This window comes from Pseudopipra pipra, chromosome Z (genome assembly GCF_036250125.1).
Source record: "Pseudopipra pipra isolate bDixPip1 chromosome Z, bDixPip1.hap1, whole genome shotgun sequence".
Lineage (NCBI taxonomy): Eukaryota > Metazoa > Chordata > Aves > Passeriformes > Pipridae > Pseudopipra > Pseudopipra pipra.
The window spans coordinates 9,163,990-9,189,194 of NC_087581.1; the positions used below are offsets into that span (position 1 = coordinate 9,163,990).

Genomic DNA, 25,205 nt, shown 5'->3' on the forward strand with positions numbered 1-25,205 from the left:
TGCCAGGAGCTGCGGCACTCACCCCAGCATCCCATGTAATCCCTGCCCCAGCCTCCACAGCAGACAGAGTCCAGGATCCATCTTCCCCTTGACTTGCTGGATGGTGATGTCCCTACACTGGCAGGGAGATCTCCACCCCTTGCTCAGGCTGAGAAAGGCTTTAGGAAGTCATGGAGAGCTCCTGTCAGAGAATCCCTTCCCCCCTTCCCAGGTGGCCAAAAGCTGCTGGCTTATTTTCCCTGGGTGGGGCAGCTGGAGCTGCCTCTCTCAGGACAGGATAGCATTTGTGTCCCTGCAGAGCTTAGAGAGGATAAACAGCCCTTGGTGACAGTTCCCGGTGATATTTAACCCAAAACCGGAGTGGGGCAGGCGAAGCACCAGCCCTCCCATCCTTAACCGCCGCTGCCACAGGCTTTCCCGGCAGGAGCGATCTCCCCGACAGAGGTGGTGTGAGGACAGGGAGAGCAGTGCCGCCAGACAGCTCCCAAGTAGGACAGCGCACCTGAGCTGCCCGCCCGCCCTCCCCGGGGCTGGTGCCGCCTCCTACCCCCGCAGGAGGTTGAGCTATTTAAACACAGCGCTCCCAATTTCAGTGTTTATTCCCACTGCTATGAAAGCCCCCGCTCATGCACAGCCTCATCCTTCTGCCGGTAAATCCCTCCCCCCTCAAATGGAGCCGGTTTGATGGAGCCCTGCAAGATCTGACAGGCTTTGGGGCAGAAACCCCGCAGCTCAGCCCCACACAACTCCTGCCCTCCCCATCGTGGCTCAGCCCCAAGGGCCCAGGGATACGTTCTGCCACCCGAACTGCGTTTTACCCTTTTTGCAGAAACCCTCAGCTCCTGCAGCCCCTAAAAGCCAACAGTACACGGCTGCTCTGCGCATCCCACAAGCCACTGCCTCAAGACAGGCCCCCCCCCCCCCCATCAAGCCGAGGGCTGGCCTGTACTCCAGACCCAGGGCTTCCCTGACGTAAAACCAAATACATAAGTAGCACATTCTTCAGTTCAGAGAAGAGAAAATAAACCAAGCAAGGCAGAAGAGGGGGAAAGGAAGAAAAACCATGATCAGAAGCCATCGATTGGGTCTGGGACACCACACAAGGCCAGCTGATCTTCCAAGACCAGTGAGACACATGGAATGTGCTGAACATCCCCTCTCCCCTAACCACAGTGGTGTCACACTGCACTGCACACACCAGAGGCAGCCCAAGTGACCCTTGTGCCTGGAAGAGATGGGGATTGCTGGAGAGGTCCTTTGCTGCAGAGCCAAAGCAGGAGGAGATCTGACAGCTCATGGCCAGACTCAAAGAAGCAACACCAGGTACCTGCTTGCCAGGCTCTTACCCGGCACTTCCCACCAGGCCAGGGCAGGGCAGAGACCCTGCCAAAGCCATTTCTCCCATTAGCAGAGCTAGGAGGAGTTACACATGAACAGCAGCCCTGAGCACAGCAGGAAAGCACATATACAGATGGACAGATGGACTCCACCGGAGCAAGGAGTGCTCAGACAGCACCAGAGACATAGGCTTAGACAGTGCCAGCACCACACAAAGGAACTGCTGGGGCCTGGCTAGAGTTTTGTGGGATTTTTATTAATTTTTTTTTATTATTTTTCGTGGGGTTTTATTTTTTTAATACAGGCTAGCGTTGTACCCTTTTGCTAAAGCTGCTGATTCTGCCACATAAACTAGAACAGAAATTTCTCAGAAATTAAGTCAGTTCCCCTTCCTTGTTAATTCACTGTCTGCCTCCCAACTGAACACCACTCTGGATTTGTGTTTGCAGAAAACATCCCCTGTACAAAGTCTGACGTGCAGCTACACTGTTCTGACTGAGGAATGAAGAAGCCAAGAGTCCACTGAACATTGGATTTTTCCCTGTACAACGTGGCCTGGTGTGGAGTTTGGTCCACCGAGGACAGCGAGTTAACCGTAGAGATCGTCGTCATTGTCTTCGCTGTACACGTTGCCCCCGCTGCCACCTCCCGTGCCTTGGCTCGGACCGGCGCCGCCCTGGTTGCCTGAGGGGAACCTGTGTGCAGCAGAGCAGGAGGGGAGAGAAGAGATGCTGTTCAAAAGCCTCCTCGCAGCTCAACGCCATCCCCTCCCTCCTGCAGCACAGCCTACACTCACCACGCTGTGGGGAACAGGAATGTGTGCTGTACACACTGGGGAGAACAGGAACTCCGAGTGGAAAAGGGGATTGTTGCCCAGAACCCATTAGAAAGCTGACTAGGTGCCACCCGCCCCTCACACCCCACAGGTACCTGAAGCTGCCAAAGCCACGGCTCTGCTGTAGGGTCTGTGCAAACATCTCGTATTTCCTGATGTCATTGTCACTGACAGAGCGGCGAGCAAAGCGCATGGCCTCCTCAAAGTGATCCCTACGGATCTCGGGGACCGGGTCATCCTCCTCCACCTCCTACAGCAGGACAGAGGGACCAGGTGAATCGTGTGCCCAAGGGCCATCCAGAGCCTCCCTCCATGCCAGGATGCTCCAATACTACCCCCATGGCAGGGGCTGGAGAGGCAGGCATGAGTCAGGGCTGCAGCAGGTGCCTCCTTTGAGCAAGTGCTGACCATGAGGCCCCTGAGCAGGGTCCTCAACCTCCCAGAAGATGAGAAGGAAGTGTTCCAGCTCCGTACTCCGTGCAGGAGCCCGCTCATCCCCGAGGATGCCAGAGGAATACATGAGCCCCACTCACCATGGCAGAGGGGTTGGTCTGCCGCTCACGCTCTCGCCGGATCTCGCTCTCGATGGATTCACGGATGGCCAGTTTGCAGGCACGCTGGCAAATCTCTGTCAGGTCAGCCCCCGAAAAGCCATTGGTCATCTTAGCCAGGAAATCCAGGTCGACATCCTAGTGAAAAACACAAAAGCAAGAGAGGCCTTTCCTTAACACCTCACATCCTCAGGTGACAGAGAGGTGTCTTCAGATCCGAAGGTGCTGCCTTAACTATGGACAATTTTGGAAAAATCAGCTGATAAGATTCTTGGTTTTGGGAAAACGTTAACCACACATGAAAGCAGGCTATGCTCCTCACACCCACCAGGAATCCACGGGGTGGCTGTAAATGCCTCTGCACTTGCAGATTTAGGATATGATTTGCTCAGGTCTCAGCATGAGGAGTTAAACAAAACACCATCAGACTGGAAATAGAGATGGGGCGCAGGCAGACCAAGACAACTGAGCTCTCCTCCTCCCACTCGGCTGAGAGGGTAGTACAGCAACCTCCTTTGAAACTTTCCTTCCCAACAACACCTAAAAAGGTAAGCTGGGCATGAAAAGGCTTGGGCTCTCACTTCATGCCTGCTTTTCTCTGAATAACTCTCAGCTGCATTATTCCTTCTCCCCAGGCAAGGGACACAGCTCTTGCCTATGGCAGGGTTCAACAACAGCTCACTGCAATGGTTCCTCTTCAATTTCAATTTCCCCACCCTGTGTTCTACAGGATTTTTTTTTTTCAGAGTACCAGAAACTTTTCCATCTCACCATAACAGGCTTTTCTGATCTTGCACTGTGAGCAGAACTCCACTACGTGTGGAGACCTGCTGTGGTTGCACACCAGCACCTAGCTTTGCTGATACCTAGGCTCTGAGCTCGAGCTTCTTCTTCCACCCTACCACATGGATCAGCCTCCAGGTCCCTGTGCTGTCCCCAGCCTGTGAGGAACATGAGCAGCACACAGCAAACCCAAGCCAGACACAGTCAGGGCACAGATCCTACCTTGGCAACCGGTGATTTCCTCAGGTTGGCCTTAAGAATTGCAACCCGGGACTTCTCATCAGGCAGGGGGATGTAGATGAGCTGATCCAGGCGGCCGGGGCGCAGGATGGCCGGGTCGATGATGTCTGGCCTGTTGGTGGCACCGATGATGAAAACATTTTTCTTGGTGGACATGCCATCCATCTCCGTCAGGATCTGGTTGATGACACGGTCTGCGGCACCGCCGCCATCGCCGATGTTCCCACCTCGGGCCTTGGCGATGGAGTCCAGCTCATCAAAGAACAGCACACAAGGGGCTGCTTGGCGAGCCTGCAGAAAGCAATGGGAGCCATTATTCTCTGCTAATACCTCTCAAAAAGGGGCACGCCGACTCCACACTAAGCCTTCTCTACCATTAACACAGTTCAGAGGAGTACCAGAGCACTGCTGCCACAAGGAGAGCTTGGAAGAGCTGCTTCAGAGTAGTTCCCTGCCACACAAACCCTCCATTAAATTCTCCTGAACAAGCTGAATTTTGCCAAAGTGGGAGAACTGTGAACCAGGCAGAAGAGTACAAACTCCAGTGACTAGAGGGAAAACTGGAGCCATTTTGCTGGAGTAGAACTCTTCCTGCACCTGAGGATGTCAACTGGTTATTCAGGCACACAAGCAGGTGAGATATATCCAACGGAAGGGGGAAGTCCAATCGTTGTCTTCAGCTACCTAATGCATAGTTATTGGGAAAGGGAGCTGGATCTTTCTTCACAGTGTGCAGTGAGAGGAGGAGAGACCACAGCCATAAAGAAAATCCCAGTGAGAAATACAGAAAAAAATTGTTCACAATGAGAGAGCTTTAACACCAGCACACAGGCCCAGGGAGGTTAGGGATTCTTCAACCTGCTCTCAGGCCAAGTGGGAAAAACACTGAAGACACAAAAAAAAACCAGGCCAGTAAGATAGATGTGGTGGAGACAAAGTTCTGAGGGAACCTCAGCACAAACACAGCATGGGGAGTAGAAGAAACACTTACCTTGTCAAAGATCTCGCGCACGTTGGCTTCAGACTCACCAAACCACATGGTGAGCAATTCCGGCCCCTTGATGGAAATGAAGTTTGCCTGGCATTCATTGGCAATGGCTTTGGCCAGCAGCGTCTTACCACAACCAGGTGGCCCATAGAAGAGAACCCCTTTTGATGGGGTCATGCCAAATTTGAGGAACTTGTCTGGGTGCTCCACAGGATACTGAAGGAAAACAAACCAAGAAACCTCTTGTGATGAGCCAGAACAGGCCTGTACCTTGTGGGAAGGGACAGTCCAAATCCACTGCCATGAGCAAGAACACCTTTCTCTGATTCAGTTTGGGTTCTCTGCCTACCAGAAACACTACCTGAGATGTCTGTTGAGTTAAACACAAGAAACTGCCTGGTGCCATTGCAGTTTTTAAGTGGACACCGGTCCATTTTTTCAAAAGCACCATGGCTAAGTTGGAAAGCTGCCCTAAATAACCCCTTTACCTCTAGGAACTAAGTACCAGTTCAGGTAGTTTTCCAGCACACTTAACCTCAGTTTCACTCTGCCCTGTAGAAGCAAAAGGGAACAGCTCATTACCTAACCTATTTGCTCTGCTCTCCAGAGACAGGCAAGGTGTCTGATGTGAGCCTTTATCCTCAGCAATGAGGTCAGACACAGACAGGTGATGATTTTAACATCAGAAAATTAGACTGAAAATTTAGATTCTTTTATTCACAGACAGGATGTTTCTACAGTGCCAACTGAAAGCAAGAATGTATCAAACCAAATCATGCCCATACAGACACCTGGAGCTTCCACAGATCACTCATGACTTTTTGTCCCAGCCTTTCCCTTTGTAGAGGGCTTTGCAATTACTTCTCACCTGTCCCTGTGCTAAGGCTGATGGGGAGCCCTTCAAAGGCTCTCTGTAGGAGCATCTTCATCCACTGCCTGGCAGATAAAGCCACCATGTGAGATGATTCTCAGCAGTGGTCCCACTCCTGGTCTCCACTTAGGAGAAGCAGAACTGTGGATTTCTGCATGTTGCACAACACCCACCCAAAATGTCACTGTAGACTCAGCTCAGGGAAGCCTGATGCTGCTCCCAGCACCCTCCTCTCCAAGTTTACTAAGATGGAACAGCATGGTATTTATAGTCCATTACAAGCAGATACCATAAAGCTCCTGCATTTACCCTGTTTGCAGCCCAAACAAGAAACTGAAGACATTCTGAATTTTATTATCATAATTATTTTTCAAGCTGGCTAAGCAAAAAATCTTTCATAAAGCCTTACCTGTACAAGCTCCTGGAGTTCTCTCTTTACATCTTCTAGACCACCAATATCTTCCCAGGTAACTTGTGGCACCTCCACCACAGTCTCCCGAAGAGCAGAAGGGTTGCTCTGGCTCAGAGCCCACTGTCAATACAAGAAACAGCATTATATAAATTCTAGCATGTAATGTTTTACTTGCTTCAGAGAAGCAATTGCACCCAGAAGAAAGAGGGGCACTCCTGCATTACCCTGAAGTCATCCATGGTCACAGCCAGCGAGTTCATCACTTCAGCATCGATGGTTTCATCTTCCAAGTCTATGAGATCCATCTTCTTTCTGATAGCCTGAAGAGCAGCTTCTGAGCAAAGAGCAGCCAAGTCAGCACCAACATGGCCATGGGTCTCGTTTGCCACCTGAAAGCAGAGCACTGACTATGACTCACAGGGATACACGCAAGGTCAACACTGGGAGGTGCAGAGCTCTGGATGTAGGACAGCAACACCAGGGCTTTCCTGCGGATCCAAGTGCTACCACATGTTTAACAGGCAAAGACACTGCTGTTCCACTGCCTACCAGAGATCAAAACTGCATCTGGAATTCAGATGGTGTGCAGAAAGATAACCCTGAGCATTGCAGTTCTTTATTCAGGACAGAGATGACAGGCACCATCCAACTTACAGATGGTGTCCAGTTGTACCACAGTGCTCACCCAGCTGTGTGGGAGCTGTTTCGAGCCTGCTGCCCTTTTAAATAGAACACCACAGCAAACAAAGCCAGGAGGACAGTGGCAAGGCACTTCCAGATTGGAATGATACATATTTGTTTCACCTAGCCATGCCATTCTTTACTAGTGAGCGAGGGCTTTTGGTCACTGGTACACCAGCCAGAAGGAACCCCAGAGGTCACACATTCACTGCAGCTTCACGCTGCCCTTATCGAGCAACTACATATACGTGGTCAAGCCTTAACAACTCTCCCACTACAAAACAAGAGCACCAGGAATGAGACAAGCTTTCCTAATAGCACACTACTCACCTGTTCCAGATCCACATCATCAGCCAGTTTCATATTTTTTGTGTGGATCTGCAGGATCTCCAGGCGCCCAGTGGCATCTGGGATACCAATATCCACCTCTCTGTCAAAGCGACCTGGGGAGTACAAACACTTGTTGAGCTTTTGATTCTGCACAGCAGAGGAGCTGAGGTTGCTGCCTTCTCTGACTGAACAACGTGATGACATGCCACAAACAACTTCTGAAACTGCCAGAGCTTTGCATTTCTCTGCAGCATCTAACAGCACAGTAGCAGAGACAGGTCACAGGAGAAGGAAAGACTTTAGCCATTTGGGAAGTGAGACTAGTGTATTAGCTAGTGTTCAGGATTATATGACACATAGCATTGCTCATTTAGTAATTTTTTCTAAGTTTCACTTTTAGGAAATTATGCTTCCCCAAACCAAGATACCATGACAAATTTTTGTTTATTTCTACCTTTGTGCCTTTATCACAAGAGGTCACAATTACTGAGAGATTTAATTTTTCAGAACTTTCACGGCAGTACCCAAGCAGTCAAACACATGAAACCAGAGAGGTAGGAAACCAGGGTATCACCACAATATTAACTTAGTCAGGTATGTACACCTGTATTTTTCCTCTAGTCATGGCTGTGCTTCCAAATGGCTCACTACATATTTAAGAGGCCATTTGCCCCTACACACCTGACAGACTCTACCAAGTGGTCACACACCAGACCATCATTCCCAATGCACTGTTTTGAACACCTGAATCTCAGAATCTACTGTATTTCTCATTAATAAAAGACAGATAAATAGATCATTCAGAGCTTTCTGCAGTCTAAGGCATGAACATGCCCTCCGGCATTTACTCCTTAAGCGTGTCCTGAAATAGCTTCACCTAAGAGAGGCTAGCACACTTTTCCACTTCAAAGTATTATTTCTACAAGCTCTCACCTAATGTGGCACAGAAAACGGCACCAAAGGCTGGAAGCCTAGAAATTAATTCCTAGCAAGCAGCTGGAGACAGGGCAGTAGTTTATGTAACACACAGGAAGTGTTAAGCATTAATTTCTGCTCAATCCTCCCGGGGCCCCTGAGGCATGGCCTGCAACAAAGTACGTGACACACAAGAAGAGGTGTGTTACCGAATCTCCTGAGCGCTGGGTCGATGCTGTTGGGTCTGTTGGTGGCTGCCATCACAATCACGTGCGCTCTCTGCTTCAGCCCGTCCATGAGGGTCAGCAGCTGAGACACGATGCGACGTTCCACCTCTCCATGTGTCTGTGCAGAGAGAAAGCAGTGGTTACACCAACAGCTCTACAAGGAGCAGGGGAGCCAGCACTGCGCCAGGGCACGCAGATACAACATGATGGTAACAAACATCAAGAACTGTATAGGATCCTGCTCACTCTCAACCCAACTGCTTTATCCTGTAGTCAAATGCAGAGATTTGTGCCAGCTGCTACCAAAAAGGACATGCTCTCTCTACCTTCTCTCTTTTAGGAGCAATGGCATGCTCTCTACAGGCTCTCTTTACCTTCTCTCTTTTAGGAGCAATGGCATCCAGTTCATCAATGAAGATGATGGCAGGAGCGTTCTTCTCTGCTTCCTCAAAGGCTTTCCTCAGGTTGCTCTCAGACTCACCAGCCAGCTTGCTCATGATCTCGGGACCTAAAAAAATAGCAACATTGTGGCAACGAGAAGAGAGGCAGCTAGCCCCAAAAACATACAGCTGAATTTTTTTAGTACAACGACCACATGGGACAATCTATATTTCAAGCCAAAGCAAATACTATCAATCAAGTTCACTAAATCTGCAGCTGAAAGGCAAGACCAGCATGCAGAATTACTTTCTATCATTATTTTGGTGTTTTCAGTTTAATCTAAGAGAATGCAGCACTAGTCAATGAGCTACCTTTAGCTGCCTCTTTCCTTACCCTATTTCACACCTGGTGAGCTTCTCTGTAATGTGCCACCACACACAGTTAATGCCAGTCCTAGCTTGCAAGAGAAGCAATCAAATTATATGGTGATGAATTATCAGGGTAGGGAGGGAAAAAGCTCTGTGAAGCCACCTTTAGCTTATATTACACAGATACACATTTACCTTTGTATGATCCTATAAATGAGTTTAAAAAATTAAATCAAACAGACACGAACAAACAAAACCACAATCCCCATCTCCTCTCAAAGGTTAAATAAAAAACAGTGTGCAAGCACATCAATCTCAAAAGGAAAGACAGCATTCCTCTGACATCTACAATTGCTGAACACTAATGAAAGTTTACAGATTTTTGCATCATGCTGATGGGAGTGGCAATGAACAGAAAGTATGCTTCTAAAGGACCCAAGAAAAAGAAACCTGACTCTCAGGAGCACTAAGGTTCCAAGCCACCACGAGTGTAGGCAAGTACTCTGAGTGTTTCATTACAGGTAACTCACCAGTTCATACCAGCTCTGTCTACAACACTGCCTGCAGCTCAGAGTTGGGACCAGCAGACAGAGAATGCATTGCTAACTCTGACAATGTTATTTTTATTATGCAATAGATGTACCAGTGTCTGAAGAAACGGCTGGTGCATTAGCATTCAGTGACAGCTTGCACACACTTGAGGAAGTATATGACAAGGGTGACATATGGCTGAAACAGGCCCATCTACATCCACTATCTTGAGATACAAAGCAAGTCACTTCCCTACTGCTGGTCAGTGCTGTGCTGTGTTACATTCTCCTTTGCTGTTGTTGTCACGGGCCTACAAGACTGAAATCAGAGAAGAAAAGCTGCACTTCTTCAGTAAAAATGTTCAGTTATGCCAGCACTGACTAAAATAGGACAGAAAAGCAGTGCAGAAAATCCAGAATTTGGCCCTTACTAGATATCAACCAGCAGCCACCTCAGCTGCTACAGGGGAGTTATCAAAAGGAGTTATGTCACTTGTAGCAACATCCCAAGGAATTCATTATAGCTTTCTGGAAAGTTCCTTCCAATTAATTTTACATGAAACAAAACAGGTCTTATACTTTACTTGAGGGGAAAGAAAGCCACAGCCACAGCAGCTTCTTTTCTGAATGGAACATGATGGGAGCAACAGAAACCTTGCCAGCTCTGCCCTCAACAAGATAAACGAACAGACAGAATGACTCCAAATTCCTGTGTCACACTGCAATCTTCCAAGCGTCCTGCTACAGCACAGTCAAGCTTCAGGGAAGTGCCACTACAGATGCTTCCACACAAACAGCCTTCAAGTGTCCCCAGAGGCCCACTTGAAAGAGGTAAGGAAGGATGTCAGGGAGACAATGTGGCTCTAAGCATGCCCTATTAACATCATTCTGTACCATAAGATGAATGAATGAGCACACAGCAGATCTGGGGCCAAAGCAGCCACAAAACTTACCGTTGATCAGGAAGAAGAAAGCCCCCGTTTCGTTGGCCACCGCTCGGGCAATCAGTGTTTTACCAGTGCCAGGAGGACCATACAGCAGGATCCCACGTGGAGGCTGAGAACAAAGGCCAGAGGCTTAGGTGGTGAGTATCTGAATGCTTAAGTAGCTTCACAGTGAAACTGTAAGCATTTGATAAAGCCAGTCTGAAATTGTGATGCAAACTCATGCAACAGCTGCCATCGCAGCAATGCTATCAACACCCTTATACTTCACATAACACACAACAAAAACCTTGCCAGTAACTGGCAGCTCTGACTCAAGCATCACTCCCTTTACAAGATGCCAGCGCTTCAGTCTGTGTCCAGAACAAGTAAGCAAATACTCTTCTAACACCAGCATCAAAATAGGGGAAAAAAAAAAAGCCAACACAGATTACTTATTCCCCTCCCCAGTGCCTCCTAAACCTCCATCCTGGAGAGATCCACTCATCCAGCTGGTGCACACAGGGACGTACCTTCACTCCTATGGCCTTGAAGAGAGCAGGGTGTCGGAGGGGCAGCTCCACCATCTCTTTGATCTGAGCCAGCTGCTTCCGGCAGCCACCGATGTCGTCGTAGCCCACTTCATTCAGCGACTCCTCTTCATCCTACCCAGAAGGAAACACATTAAACATTTCAGTGAAAACAATAGTTCAACAACCCCTCCCAGTCTACAGAAGCCAAGAATATGGATTTTCACTTGTAGACATTTCTTGCCTGTCTTGAGATTCTCACTTTCAAGTCTTCCTGGTGTCTTCTACCATTGTTTCTTAGCTCTGTCTTCCCAGACATACAAAGGGAATTGCCTGCACGTACTCAGACTTCACTGAAGCCCACCTTCTGGAATGACAGCCTCTGCTGCCAGGTTCCCTACAGACTCTAGCACAAAACAAGCTCTGTGACCCTCTGATGGGGCTAACAGAAGTAATAAGAGACAACATCAGTATAAAATATACTCTCTCCTTAAACAGTAAGTGCTATGTCTAACTACCTGACATGGTCTGTCTGACACACAGTTCGCAGATGCAGCATTGTCTTTTGGGACTGACTCCAATCAGCACAGAATGTTAGATCCAGACATATGGATAAGATCAACTGTAACCAATCCTTTCTTCACAGCATCCATTCATTCAGCTGTCCAAACCTACACTGGTCTCAGTTATCTGTAATATTAGGCCACACCAAAATAATAAAATAACAGTCTAGAATCTCAGAGGGGCTCAGTCCAAGCCCCACTTACTTCAAGCAGGGCTGGACCTATCAAGCACTGAAGGTCTCCAGGTTTGGAGATTCCTGCCCGCTCTGGGCCCTGCTCCAGGGCTGGGGAAAACATTTTTCCTAGTATCTACTGGCAATTTCCCTTGGTCCAGCTTATGCCAGTGCTTCTGTCCTGTCCCTGGGTACAGCACTCAGAAGAACCTGGTCATCTATCTCTTCCCACCAGGCAGTTGTCAGGAAGCCTGCCCTTTAGCCTTCCCTTATCCAGTCTGCACCATTCCATGACCCCAGTCCCTCCTCTGACCTCCAGCTCATCATTCTGGTTGCCTTGGCTGAACTTGCTCCTATCTGTCACTGCTGTGTCCTGAAGGGCCCAAATTGGATTCATGGGGTGCCCAGATGCAGCCTCACAAGTGCCACAGAGATGAAGACAGCTAAATACAAACCAGTACTCACTCTATTTTCAAGCAGAAAAAAGGCACTTATTCTATGAATTATGCATCTACCGTAGCTCATTTCCTACTCTTAAACAGTAAGGTGACCAAGACCTGTCAGACAGGCCCTTCAGGCTGCCTTAAGGTTGCAACACTCAAGGCTAGACACCTAAAGGGACTGGGGAAACATGTTTTGTGTTTTAAAGTCAATCATTCTGGGATTTCAAATTTCTCATTCAAAAAGTACCAATTGCTTTCTTTTCACGTGGCATGAAATTTAGCAACATTATAAGCTCTCCCTGCTATGGATCAAGGGAACACTGGAATTAAAAGAAGTACCTAAGCTTGAGGTATCCAGATACCTCCAGCATGAGGTATCTGGAAGCAGATGCAAAAGACCTGCTGCCAAAGCATGCTTCTCATCAGCAACCCTACACCCTGGTGCCTTCAGCATATGAAGAAGGACAATGGAAGTACATTTCTCTGACCACCTTCTGCAGCAGTTTATCTCCTGAAAACAGAGTTTCTAGCCATTATGTTCAATATAGAAAATGGCAAAACAGGAACTCCAAACACTGCTGCCCTCAAACACTGCCATGGAAACAGACTTTGGACAGAGGAGATTCAGCAGGAGAACCACATGGCAGGATTCTGCTCACCTCTCGTTTGATGGGCTCTCCTTCACAATGGATCACTGTGTCTGGAGCCACTATGCAGTAAGGGCTTGGATCTGTCTCCACCACTTTGAACTCCACTGCACGCATCCCTCCACGCACCAAGAAGATGTCACCTGTAAAATCCCACACATCAGTGGCCTCCTGCAACCCACATCTCCAAAATGTTGACCCCTGTACCATCAGCAGCCCCAGAGTTCAAGGAAAGGGGTTACACAAGCAGACACTGCTAGCATTTGTAACACTGCTCTGTGTGTTAAACTCCAGATCTGCATCTACTGTGACCACCCAAGCACTGCTTAAGTTCTCAAATTTCATCCAGTACGAAACAGCAAACAATAGAAGAGAACACCCAGCCCAAATACAAAACACAAAGGCAAGGAATCACATTTCTTTTCCATTCAGTTTCAATTTAAAATTTCTAGAACAGGCAGAAAGCCCTAACTTAATAAACATTCATTCTGAATTTATTATAACTAGTTGCTACTAGTTATAATTGTTTGTATACAGAAACAGAGTAACAAATAACACTATGACTCCTGGCTAAACTGGGCTACAGACCCTGGATAACTTCAGCTTGTGTCTGTAGTGTATTCAGACCTATTTACAGCAGAAGTGCTACGAGCATAACCCCAAAAGTGCATTTGGTTCTCTCCACACCCTCCCAGTTATTACTTAAATTACTCTGAAGAAGGGAAATTAGTCAGGGTGCAAACTGGTATACTTGTTTTGGTTTCAGCTGCAATAGAAGTAATTTTCTTCTTAGTAACTGGTAAATACAGTGCTGTGCTTTGGATTTTCTATGAGAATAACACTGATAACAAACTGATATTTCAGTTGTTGCTCAGCAGTCTTTACCCTGAACCAAGAACTTATCAGTGTCCCATGCTCTGGCGAGGACCAGGTGCACAAAAAACTGGGAGCAAGCATGGCCAGGAGAGCTGAAGCGAACTGCCCAAAGGGATATTCCACACCACAGAATGCCATGCCCAGTATATAAACTGGGGGGATTTCACTGGGGAACGCCAAGCACTGCTGGGGGATGGGATGGGCGTCAGTCAGCAGGTGGTCAGCAATTGTGTTGTGTAACACTTGCCTTTCTTGGGTTTCATCACTACCCTTTTCCAATACAATTACTACTATAATCTTCATTATTGCTACATTTTTCTTTGCTTCAGTTATTAAACTGTTCTTATCCTACGAATTTTTACTTTTTTCCTGATCTCCTCCCCATCCCGTGGCTGGGCGGGGAATGAGTGAGTGGCTGCGTGATACTTATTTGCCTGCTGGGGTCAAAGGAAAACATTCCTTTCTTGCACCCAACAGGAATACAAAGGGTTGAGACAAGGATAGATCCCAGCAGGCACTCATTGTATCAGTAGCTGGTGACAATGTAGATTTGCACCTGTTCTCAGGGTGTATTTTTTAACACTTTATTGTACCTGTTCCCTGGGGTGATATTTATGGTCCTTGGGGCCTGGGCAAAGGTTATCATCGGGTTGTTCTTCGTAGTAGTGCCTTATGATACAATGGAATTGCTGGTAGGGAAGCAAATCTGGTACCTGCACTGAGCACCGCTTCTCCTTGAGTTCCTCGGGAGCCATCCACTGGGAACTACTGGTAATTGCACCTTTGCTACACCTCCTCCCTCCCTCCCGATGTCTTCCTTCTCCTTCGGGCTGACTAAAGTAGCGTTTGAGAATTTGAAAGATTTTTAATATCCTTTCAAAACACCTGAAACCAAGCTGGTCCTTATCACTGAATCATGGAATATCCTGAGTTGGAAGGGATACACAGGGATCATCATGTCCAACCTCTGGCCCTGCACAGGACAGCCCCAGGAGTCACACCATGCGCCTGAGAGCATTGTCCAAACACTTCTGGCTTCTGGAATTCTGTCACGGTTGGTGCTGTGAACCAGCATGTTGCAGAATGTGCTTCAGGTCTTGTTTAAGGTTAACAGTATTTAAAACATCAGCCAGAGATGTGTTCATAGCGTGGATAGTTATGAGTGGCAGGGTGTGTGGAATAGTATGGGAAAGCAACTAAGACAGTGGTTACCTCCAACATTTTGGTATCTCAATCCTGAATAAGTGTACAGTCCTGAAAAACTAGTAAAATATCTGGAAAAAGGTGTGCTGTCATGCTGGCAGTTTGAGAGAGACTCAGATCACTGCAGTGTGCTGGGACCTGGCCCAGGCCCACGGAACCTTGTTCAACACTATTCCATACCCTCAGAGGAAAAGAAGGTCTTTGGATCTGACAAACCATCAGGCACTGAGGCTACTCCAGTCCCAGAGACACGGCACTGAGAGGGTGCATCACATTCCCAATCGTGCACCAGCCTCTGGAAAATCAAATGATTCAGTGGACTGTTCAGGACTACACCAAGCACAAAGGGTGGTAGGACCATCAAACACATACACATTTAGCAAAAGCCACCTGGTGACTGGCCCTGCCCAACCAACACTTCTGTGTACTGTAGAAGGGGATAAAGTTCCTGTAGTTCACATAAAAAACAGGATGGGGAAAACAGTCTTGGTTACTCCTGCCTCAGACAAAGGCAAGCCCATCCGTGGTTCTGCTCTTCCTCAAGGACCTGCGTGCACCTGGTGGGTGATGTGGGAGGATGGGGAAGTACAATTTATGGCTCAAGGTGATTTGATTTTGGGTGAGAGTAGGAAATTAACTAAATTGTATTATGTTAATTGCTATATAATACTGCATATTATAAGTTCTATGGCAGCTATATGCACATCACCACCTTGCAGCAGCCATCTCCACCACTCCACATTTGGGAGTCTGAACCCGATTCCCCTCTGATTACCATATTAATTGAGGATGAACTTTGAGAAAACCAGGTAAGCACTACACACACCCAAACAACTCATTAATATGCAGGCAACTCCCCAATTCCATCAAAAGGTAGCAACTTAGTTTCATGAAATTTTCTCCCAGTCCCACTTAAGCCTTTTCTGATAATCTCTCATTTTAGACAGGTAAAAAAAGCAGAGCTATCAAACTGCTCTGCCAGCCAGCAGCAGCAATAGCTCCTTCTGAAGATTAGGGAAAATTTAAATCAACACCAACAAATCTCACTCTACAGATGTCGGTCTAATCTAACCTGTGCAAGCTTCTAGAAATTCTCTGTATTCAGTCTTAGGACTAGCTCACAGTTGCTGCCATGAGGACTTCAATGACAGGCACTATTACCTTTCCTGATGGGTCTGTAGGCTTCCAGGAAGTAGGGCTTGAGATAGACCTCAAACAGATTCCCCGTGATCCCCTCTACCGTGTCATCAATTGGCAGCACGTGGATACGTTTTCCATATTTCACATCTGGGCAGGGCTGGATGCTGCAACGGAAGAAAATGCCAGTTAGCCACATCATGCTGGACTTACACCTGAGTCTGGAGAAGGCAGTGATGCCCCCTTTCCAGGAAAGTACATCCAAAGACCACACCAAGTCCCGGTGAGACCTCCCACCTGCATAAGAACATTTCAATGCTGAAACCGCAAAAATCACACCACCAAGGGCTAGTCTTCACAGCACACACTTGCCTTCACTCCTCTCAGCCCTGTCCAAGACCACTGGGGAGTTTCATACTTTCTTCCTATCCTTCTGCTCTCCTGCAGCCCCACTCACTGTCCCCAAGGCATATTCACACATTACTAATGCAGCCTAAAGACCTGCAATAGTCACAAGTCACAAGAACCAGTTGCATGGAAAGTGAGCTGGGGAAAACTCTTTGTTCCTTCTCTCTCTCACTTACTAGAGAGACCAGGGTTCTTGTTGCTGACAAACCTGATTTCTGAGCAAAGGCTCTCACAGGACCAACCAGGGGTAAACACCTTTGCAGCCAGGTGTCTGTCAATCCCACTTTGTGGGGGCTGACAATTAGGTTAAAGGTTGGAGGCCCTTTCCCCCTTTTAAAATACATGCTACAGTTACTATTGTGAGGTAAAACAGCCTACTGTAGCCACAGCTCAAAGTATCAAGCAATGGTAGAAAGCTCAAATCGGCTTTGCCAGCTAAGAGAAGCCTGTGTGGAACTGTAGCTAAACACACAGCCTTTCATATGTGACTTTTGTCACATATCCCAACAGATACCACATGCCTTACAGAGAGGACATAGCAAAAGGGTGAAGGAAAAGACATACTATCCCAGAAGGAAAACTGTTGACAGATCACAATCAGGAAGCGATTAGCACGAATCTGGATCTTGGCAGAAACGAGGGCACAGTAAGCAGTTAAAGACTGGCAAAAAAAAAACTTTGAGGGCAAAAGATTTGAAAACTCCTTCACCTCACGAGTCAAGACAATTGTTAACACATTTGGGAGGCTGAGAACCACTACAGACACAGTGCCGACAGAGGAGAGCACAGGCTGTCACACTAGAAGAGACTCCAACAGTAACCTCACATCAGTTTAAAGTAAGGATTTACCTCTATTTTAAATCCACAGACAGGCACAAAGCACCACTGTGTCCCAACCACACTGGTGTTTAAAAATTACATTTTTTAGTGGTAGAGAGATGGGTGGAACGGCCTCATTTCTCTCATCTGTGAAGTTTGTATGAAAAATATTTCGCATTTAAAGATTATTCCAGACACCACTTAAGAAAGTCTAGTGTCAGAAACCAGGCTCCAACTTGCCCAGAAAATGCAGAATATTCCATACTGGGACAGTGCTCAGGAGGAGGAGCTGTTAGCCCTCTCATATTTAAGACTGCATACTACCATTTTTATGTTTGGGAAATGTTCACATGCTCCCTTTCTCCCCTCTCCCATCACAGAATGGAACCTGTCTCCCGTAAGCCGAGATCCATACTTCAAAGCTTTCCTACTACTCTTAAGGTCCCTTCCAACCCAAATCATCCTGTGATTCTGCTTTCTGTAAGTGTTGCACAACAAAATCCCTGCAACGTTTTTTAAGTGTTCCTAATTTTAAAATTCTTTTTACAACAGAAACTGGAATATAAGCATTCTTGGGGGATTTTTAATCCTGCTATTTGACTGTTTCATTCTTTTTGCCACTTATCTCTAGCAAGTTCTAACTTCTTTTTGCCATAGGGCAGCTCGGATACTACGAGATCAATTACCGTGTTGCTAATTCCTTCCACAGGTAACATTGTGTCCTCACCTGATCACATCACCCAGGCGCACCCTCAGGTTGTTGCGAACAACCCTGTTCATGCGAATCTTCTCATCTGAGCAGGTATCATCTGACAGAACAATGCAGACTGCTTCTCTCCTCTTCTTCCCTTTTAGCAGGACAGTGTCTCCTCTGAACAGCTGCAGTTCATCCATTTTTGCCTGTAAACAGCGAGAGCGTTAGAACAAGCTTTTGACAAAACAGGAATTCAAGCATTTGAAGGACAGTTGCTTGACTTCAGAAAACGCACCTTGGAAGTGATATACTGAATCCACAAGCACAGAGGCTCCCACTATGCTGGTGTAGAACTAATCCCGAAGCCAAAGTAAGGGCACAAGCCCAACTGAATCCCACAAATCGAGACTCAAAAAAACATTTTATCACTGAAGAGAAACAAGACAACCCTCCCTCCCTTGTGACAGCTGTAGCTTCCGACACAAACACTTGTAGTCATGTTGCAAAGTTACATTTCATGTTAACAGACAGCAACAGCTTGCAAAATTACCAGATTAAATGCTTTGCCTCTACAGATGACGCACCTGGGACAGTGACACAACACTGTTGTCTTCGTTGATGGCTTCATCAACAATTAACCGATTGGGCCTGTTCTTCTGCTTCAGAATAGCAGTCGATAAGTCATCCGCTTTAGAGCTGGGAGAGAGAACACAACCCATGAGGCTCAGTGACACTGGTCCTGTCCAGCCACCCCCATTTCCTATAAGTTTCTTTGTTGTCTTGTCTTTTAGAAATTACACTTGTTTGTAGGACAAAAAGGAACATTTTTTTACCAGGGGCCAGCTGCAGGAGTTCAAAAGACAATGTTTTCCGTCAGTAAATATAACTACGAGCCTCAAATGGAAATAGCTATGAAGCTATCTATGAAAAGAAGTGGCCAGTGAGATGTTGCTGACTGTAAGATGTTCTGCCTCAAAGAATTACTCAGACTCATCTGAAATCACATGTAAACACTGCCAACAAAACAAAAATTGAAGTCTATTTGGTGTGAAATCCCAGATAAATAGGGGAATTAAAGGACAATGATGCAGCTCTCCTGATAGGAAGAGCTGTAAGAGGTTAGCTTGCCGAGGCTTATTAGTTAAACCTAGCAAGTTAATATAAATATTCAAGTGCTCATAGAAAATGATTCCGGGTCTTTATTTAGGATATAAGCACCTTTCCATAATACCTTCACAGGAGTCACTGCAGCTCTAGCCTATGACACCACAAAAAATAACAAGAGATAATTCATTCACCTTGATAAAACAGGGCAAGCAAAACACTGAGGAAAGGGAAGAAAGGCAGGTTATTAACTGTTTTCCTTCAAAATCTAATACAGAGAATAATTCACTCTAGGAAAGAAGATGAATTTGAACCAAGTGATTTTGGAGGAGCTCTTGGAAGTTGTACATTAGCCAGACACAACAAGGGTGGACTGTTGTGTCTTCCCTCGGTGGGGGAGAACCTGGCTACATTCTCCAAGTGTTCCAGATGTGCCAGTGTCAGAATGGAAAACTTTGCACAGTTTGACTTGATTGTGACAAAGAAAACAATTTGCCCTAAGCAAGCAGCAAGCACTGGCAAAGAGCAGGGAGCTTTGTGGGCAATGGTGAGAGTCATAACACTTTGGCTTCCTTTCGCTCTTTTAGGGATAGAATGACCAGAAAAAAAACCAAACTTTGAGTGGAAATGGCAGCTGGGCATCATTTGGCATGTTCACTGCATTTTTAGAAGTCCATCAGAGAGGGGTGACATACCTACAGTGTGATGTTACCCCTGCTCCTCAACACAGAGGCTTTTCCAAGACAGGCTACATGGTCTTGGCTCCTTCCTCCAGCACATAAAAGGGGAAACAATACTGAGCAAGCCTGTGGGGGCAGCCAGCTTGTTTCCAAGAGGCTCTCAAGCTTCCCGTAAATCTGAGCAGCACAGGAAACATGTTGCAAATGACAAGCAACATTATTTTAAGTGAACAAAAGGGGAAGTTGCAAAACATATCTTTCCTGGATTGCCACTACCGGGAAAGTTACCTTTTTGCCCCTCTTCATTGCAGACTGAAGGAGGGAAGATATTATAGATCTAGTCTCTGAACAAAAAAAGGACACGAGAAAGGCTGCCGGATACATCCTGGAAGGAGCTTATGAATTCCATCTTCAATCTAAAATGTGGTCTCGTTAGAGTCCTAAAAAGTCTGGGATTTCCAGGAAAACCAAAAGAGCAGTAAGGAAACTGAATACATTTTCAGGCCAGGTTGTGGTTAAGCAGTGCATAAAACCAACAACCAACTTGTAAGGACCTTGCCTCAGCATTAGCTCCTGGCCACTGGAAACTAATTTAGCAGGAAGATTTAAAAATTTGAGGTAAGGGACACCAGGGAGACACAATACTCCTATTTGGTTTGTTCCAAGTGTGAATGTAACACATACCCCCCTGACCACGAAATGTGGATCCAAAGGCCTTTTGATAAGAAACCGCTGCCAGATTCCAGCTACGTGAGCTGTCACTGGAACCGGGTGGCTGTCCCTGGGGACACAGGGACTGCCACAAAGCCTGGAAAACAGCCTGGGACATAAGATCAAAAATAAATTGTAAAGGGACCAGGCAGCAAGTGGAAGCTTTTCAACCAAAACTGTCCACAAACCAAAAGCTGCAGGAAACTGGAAAGAAAGTTAGGACATCTCCCAACATGCGGCAGTGATGAAGAACATGGCAAGAGTCCACTTGGTTCTGCTGAACGTGAGAAAAAAGTTTTGGTATGGAAGAACTGGACCTACAGTTCCCTAAGAAGGGAGGGCTGGATCAATGTCAAGTGCACTTAAGAGCGATCGAAAAGCTTGGAGGCATTAAAAATGGAATAAAAGTCTCCAAGAAACAGCATGGAGGCATTCAAATGCGCGGGGTCAGTTTCAGTGCTCTGACCCGACAGTTCTGCAGAGATAAAAACAAAAGTTCTACAAAATTACAAGTCAGATAGGCATGATGTTATTTCTCCTGCAGATAAGGGTAAGCACTTGGACAGACAAGCACTCCCCATCTTCCATCAGTAATTTACAGTGTTGTTACCATCACCATTTACCTTTGTTGTATCTCTCTGGGGGTTCCTCCTGCTATAGCTGAAATGACAGGGCCAAACAGATCTGTGCACCTCAACCACACTCAGACAAACCCTGACATTTGTGGGAAGGGCAGCATGAACAGAAAATACCAATCAGGAAACCCTAAGGCATGGGTTGGGGCTCTCTCCTGCCAATTTTCCTACTCCTGCTGGCAAGCTTCAGCAAAGGGTAGGGACAGACAGCTAACCTAGGTAATTTTTACAGTTCCTCAGTGAGCTTTCTATCAGAGAGAGCCTAGTGCAAACCCTCCAAATCATCTCCCTGACCCACTCCTTTTGTCAGCTCCCTCACACACCTTCCCTCTCACTCCTTTCTTTCCCTGACTCAACAAAGAGACAAACTTAACACAAACTGCAGCTTTAGAGCTGTTTTGGAATTGAAAGGAAATTCAAGCTGCCCCTAGACAGAGGCCAGAAGAGAGGACACAGTGCTCAGCACAGTGAATGGCCCAGCTTGTACACAAAGTGCAAGACATCCATAAAACTGAAGCAAATATGTATTAGCACTAAAGGCCAACCACAGCGGGTTCCCTGTTCACATTCTCAGCCCACTTTCCTCCCTCAGTAAAGCAGTTCAACAGACCCATTTGACACAGGGAAGGAGAAGAGGGACTTTCTACAACTTAGAGAATCATAGACTATCCAGAGCCAGAAGGGACCCACAAGGCTCATCGAGCACAACCCCTGGCCCTGCACAGGACTCCCCCAAGAGTCACATCACATGCCCGACAGTATCATCCAAACACTTCTTGAACTCTGTCTGGCTTGGTGCTGTGACCACAGTCCTGGGGAGCCTGTTCCACTGCTCAACCACCCGCTAGGTGAAGAATCTTTTCCTAATATCCAACCTAAACCTCTCCTGACACAACTTCATGGACTCACATCACTCCACAGTTTCTCTCTGTGTCAGAGCTCCCCTCATTCAGCACATAACACCCAGAGGCATCACAGGGGAGGGTATGAAGAGTCAGAGCAGAAGGTAACTACCAATCAGTGATCCTCCTGAAAACAACAACCAACCTCAAAAGCCCTGCTTAAAGTAAGGAAACAAGCTGTTCCTGTAAGTCTGTGCTAAAAATAAGCAAAAAGTCACTGTCTCAGAATGATTCCAGCTGCGGAAACAAAAGTGAAAACTGCCATGCCCTCTGCGTGCTGGCCTGGCTTTTTATAACCCTCCTTATGAAATCACTTCCCAGATAGGAGAGTGTTTCTTACCATGACCAGTTTCTTACCACCCTGAACATCTGGGTGGTAAGAAAAGACTAAACTGCCTTTCCCAGGCAGGTTTTCAAGAACAAAAAAAATTCATAAATACAGTTTTGTCCACAAGCAAGGTGCCTGAGGTATGTGGTGACTGCAGTCACTTACTGAAACGAGACAACCACGAGGTGAGTTCAGACTCGTGCTGGAGACGCCAAGTTTTCAACACTGCTTCAGACAGGCTGGCACAGGAAAACAGGAATCCCTTCAGAACCCACACTCCCTGAGCTTTTGGAATGCTTACTTGCCGTGCTAAGGCTCGGCTCAGCAAGATGGCTGCCAGCAGCAGGGACAAAAAATGGCATCTAAAAAGTAACCCCGTCCCAGCTGCAAAGTAACTTTTGCTGGTTCCTACTCGGCCGAGAAGAAGTTTGCTAACGTAGCAATCCCCTTTTAAAGACACTGTTCACCCTGCTCGGCTGCTCAGCAGGGCTCTGGGAATGTCACTTCCAGCATGGCCACAGAATGCCTGGCACACCTCGCTGAAACTGACCCGGCAGGACCAAGCAGGTCCGGATTCCAGGAGTGCCAGAAGGAAAGAAAAACACACGCAAAAGGACACGAAAGGGACCAAAAGCGCCTCTGGCAAGGCCAAAAAGTCACTTCGAGTATCCCTGCTTTGGGGAAAATTTATCTTTCGGTTCTATTTTACTCCTCTCGAGGGGCACGTGGGCTGCGAGGAGGGGCTGTTACTCATTTCTGAGGAGAGCAGAAGACGATTCTCAGCCTGGAACTCAGCACAGCCATGAAGAGCGAGGCCGGACACCCGAGAGGAAAACACCGCCGATCGCCTCGGCCATGCCCGGCACAACATGTCGGCGTCGGCCAGCGCCAAGGCCCTCGCCAGCCCCGGCCCGGGGGCCGCGGCGAGCCCGCGGTGCCCGGGACGAGGCCGGGAAACAAAGCCCTCCGCGGTGCGGGGCCCGGCGGCCCCGGGCCCGGGCAAGGCCCTGCGGGAGGCCCGGCCTGGCCTCGCCCCCCCGCCATGACTCGACACTTCCCGGCGCGGCCCGGCCGTGGCGGTGCGGGCGGCGGGGGCGGCCCAGCCCCGTCCTGGCGCCGCCGCCGCCCGCCTGGGGCCCGCGGGCCGCACCGGGAGAGGCGGGCGGGCCGCGCCGGGCCCAGGCCGCGGCAGGGCCTAGCCCGCGGGGAGGCGGTGGGGGCCGCACTTACTCGGATCCCGAGGCCATGGCGCTGCGGGGAAGGGGGCGAGGGGCGGCGGGCGGCGGGTCCGCGGGGCGGGCGGGGGGTCCGGAGGGTCGCGGGGGTCGCGGGCGGCGGGCGGCGGGTCCGGGGCGTCCGCGCTGGCTGAGCCTCAGCGCCGACTCATCGGCGGCGGGAGTCCCGCCCACGCCGCCTGCCCTGCCTAGCAACAGCCTGCGCCGGCCAATCGGAAATTCCGCCCGGCCACCGCCCTGGCCAATGGGTGGTGGGGAAAGAAAAAAGGGTGAGCGCTCCGCCTTTCCCCCCGCCCCCTACTCGCCCTCTGGCCAATCGCCGCGGGCCAGGCGCCGCTCCTCGCAGCCAATCGAAGCGCGGCGTTCAGCTGAATGACAGCGCCCGGGTGGCCAAAGGCAAAGAGCCACCGACGGGAACATGCGGGCGGGAAGTCCCGCCCCCGCGACCGCCCGCGCCCCGCGATTGGGCGGTGCCCCAGGGAAGGGCCAATGAGGAGGGGCGGGGCGCGCACGCGGAGCCCTTCCCGCCACCCGGGGCTCCCGCGGTCCTGCCCGTGGGATCGTGGAATGCCCTGGGATGGGAGGGACCCTGAAGATCATCTGGTTCCAACCGCCTGCCGTAAGCAGGGACACCTTCCACCAGATCCAGTTGCTCAGAACCCCATCCAGTCTGGCCTTGAACACTGCCAGGGATGGGGCAGCCACAGCTTCCCTGGGCAACCTGTGCCTGGGGGAAACCACCCTCACAGGGAAGAATTTATTCCCAAAACCTCATCTAACCCTGCCCTCTACCACTTTAAAGCAGTCACCCCCCCATCCTGTCACTCCATGTCTCTTTCAAAAGTCCCTCTCCAGATCTCTTGCAGCCCCTTGAGGGTATGGAAAGTCTCCCTGGAGCTTTCTCCAGGCTGAACAATCCAAACTCTCCCAGCCTTTCCTCGTAGGAGAGGTGATCCATCCCTTTGATCATCTTGGTGTCCCTCCTCTGGACTCACTCCAACAGGTCCGTGTCCTATCCTGTGCTAGGGACCCCAGAGCTGGATGCAGCGCTCCAGGTGGGTCTCACCAGAGCAGAGCTGAATTACCTCTATCACCCTGCTGCCCACCCTGCTTTGGATGCAGCCCAGGATATGGCCAGCTGTATTCCCAAAGGAACTGCAGGAAAAAGCCCACCCAAAGCCCCTCTGTCCTTCCAGTTCTCAGAGGCTTCAGCAGCTCCTGCCTCATGCTTCTCCTGAGCTCTGTCATGTTCTGTCTCCTCTCTCTCAACTCATCCTTTGCCAGCAGCTCCCAAACATCCCTTTTCTCTTGTGGGAGACAAGGCTTGACAAAGGCTTGGATTATGTGCCAAGGGACCTTCCTCACCCAAAATGAGCTGCACTAAGCACTGGGCAGGGGCAGGTGTTTCTTCACCCCTGATCATTTGTTACAGAGGAGCCACAGATTTGGGACACATCGGGGACACACAGGCACGTGTCCAGACCCTGCTCCCATCCCTGTGAAATTCCATGTGGAATTTAGACCTCAGAGCTGCGTGCTTCAGCCAAAACCCCTTCTCTGGGCTCCAAACTGCAGCAACTGAGCAAAAGGCCAGGACACAAAGCAGAGATAGGACAGAACTCCAGGTCCCTGGAGCCTGGAGCACAGAGCTGGCACAAAGGATGAAGATATCTCTGTCCTTGATCTCCCATACACCCGGGGTACAGATCCAGGCAGCGACGAGGCCATGACTGCAATGTTTCCC

At 48.6% G+C, this 25,205-nt stretch overlaps 1 protein-coding gene across 1 annotated transcript; it reads right to left on the minus strand.

Annotated features, from left to right (window-relative positions):
- Positions 1 to 1,573: 1,573 nt before the first annotated feature.
- Positions 1,574 to 23,596, minus strand: VCP (valosin containing protein). Its single transcript, XM_064642721.1, has 17 exons — positions 23,457 to 23,596; positions 18,451 to 18,562; positions 17,900 to 18,072; positions 15,970 to 16,112; positions 12,742 to 12,872; positions 10,907 to 11,038; positions 10,404 to 10,506; positions 8,546 to 8,679; positions 8,154 to 8,289; positions 7,030 to 7,142; positions 6,243 to 6,407; positions 6,016 to 6,138; positions 4,739 to 4,951; positions 3,730 to 4,038; positions 2,707 to 2,862; positions 2,269 to 2,423; positions 1,574 to 2,033 (listed from the first exon to the last, which is right to left on the minus strand). Exons 1-17 carry the CDS (start codon positions 23,471 to 23,473, stop codon positions 1,928 to 1,930), a joined length of 2,421 nt encoding a protein of 806 aa, XP_064498791.1. The 5' UTR covers positions 23,474 to 23,596; the 3' UTR covers positions 1,574 to 1,927.
- Between the last annotated feature and the right edge of the window lie 1,609 nt (positions 23,597 to 25,205).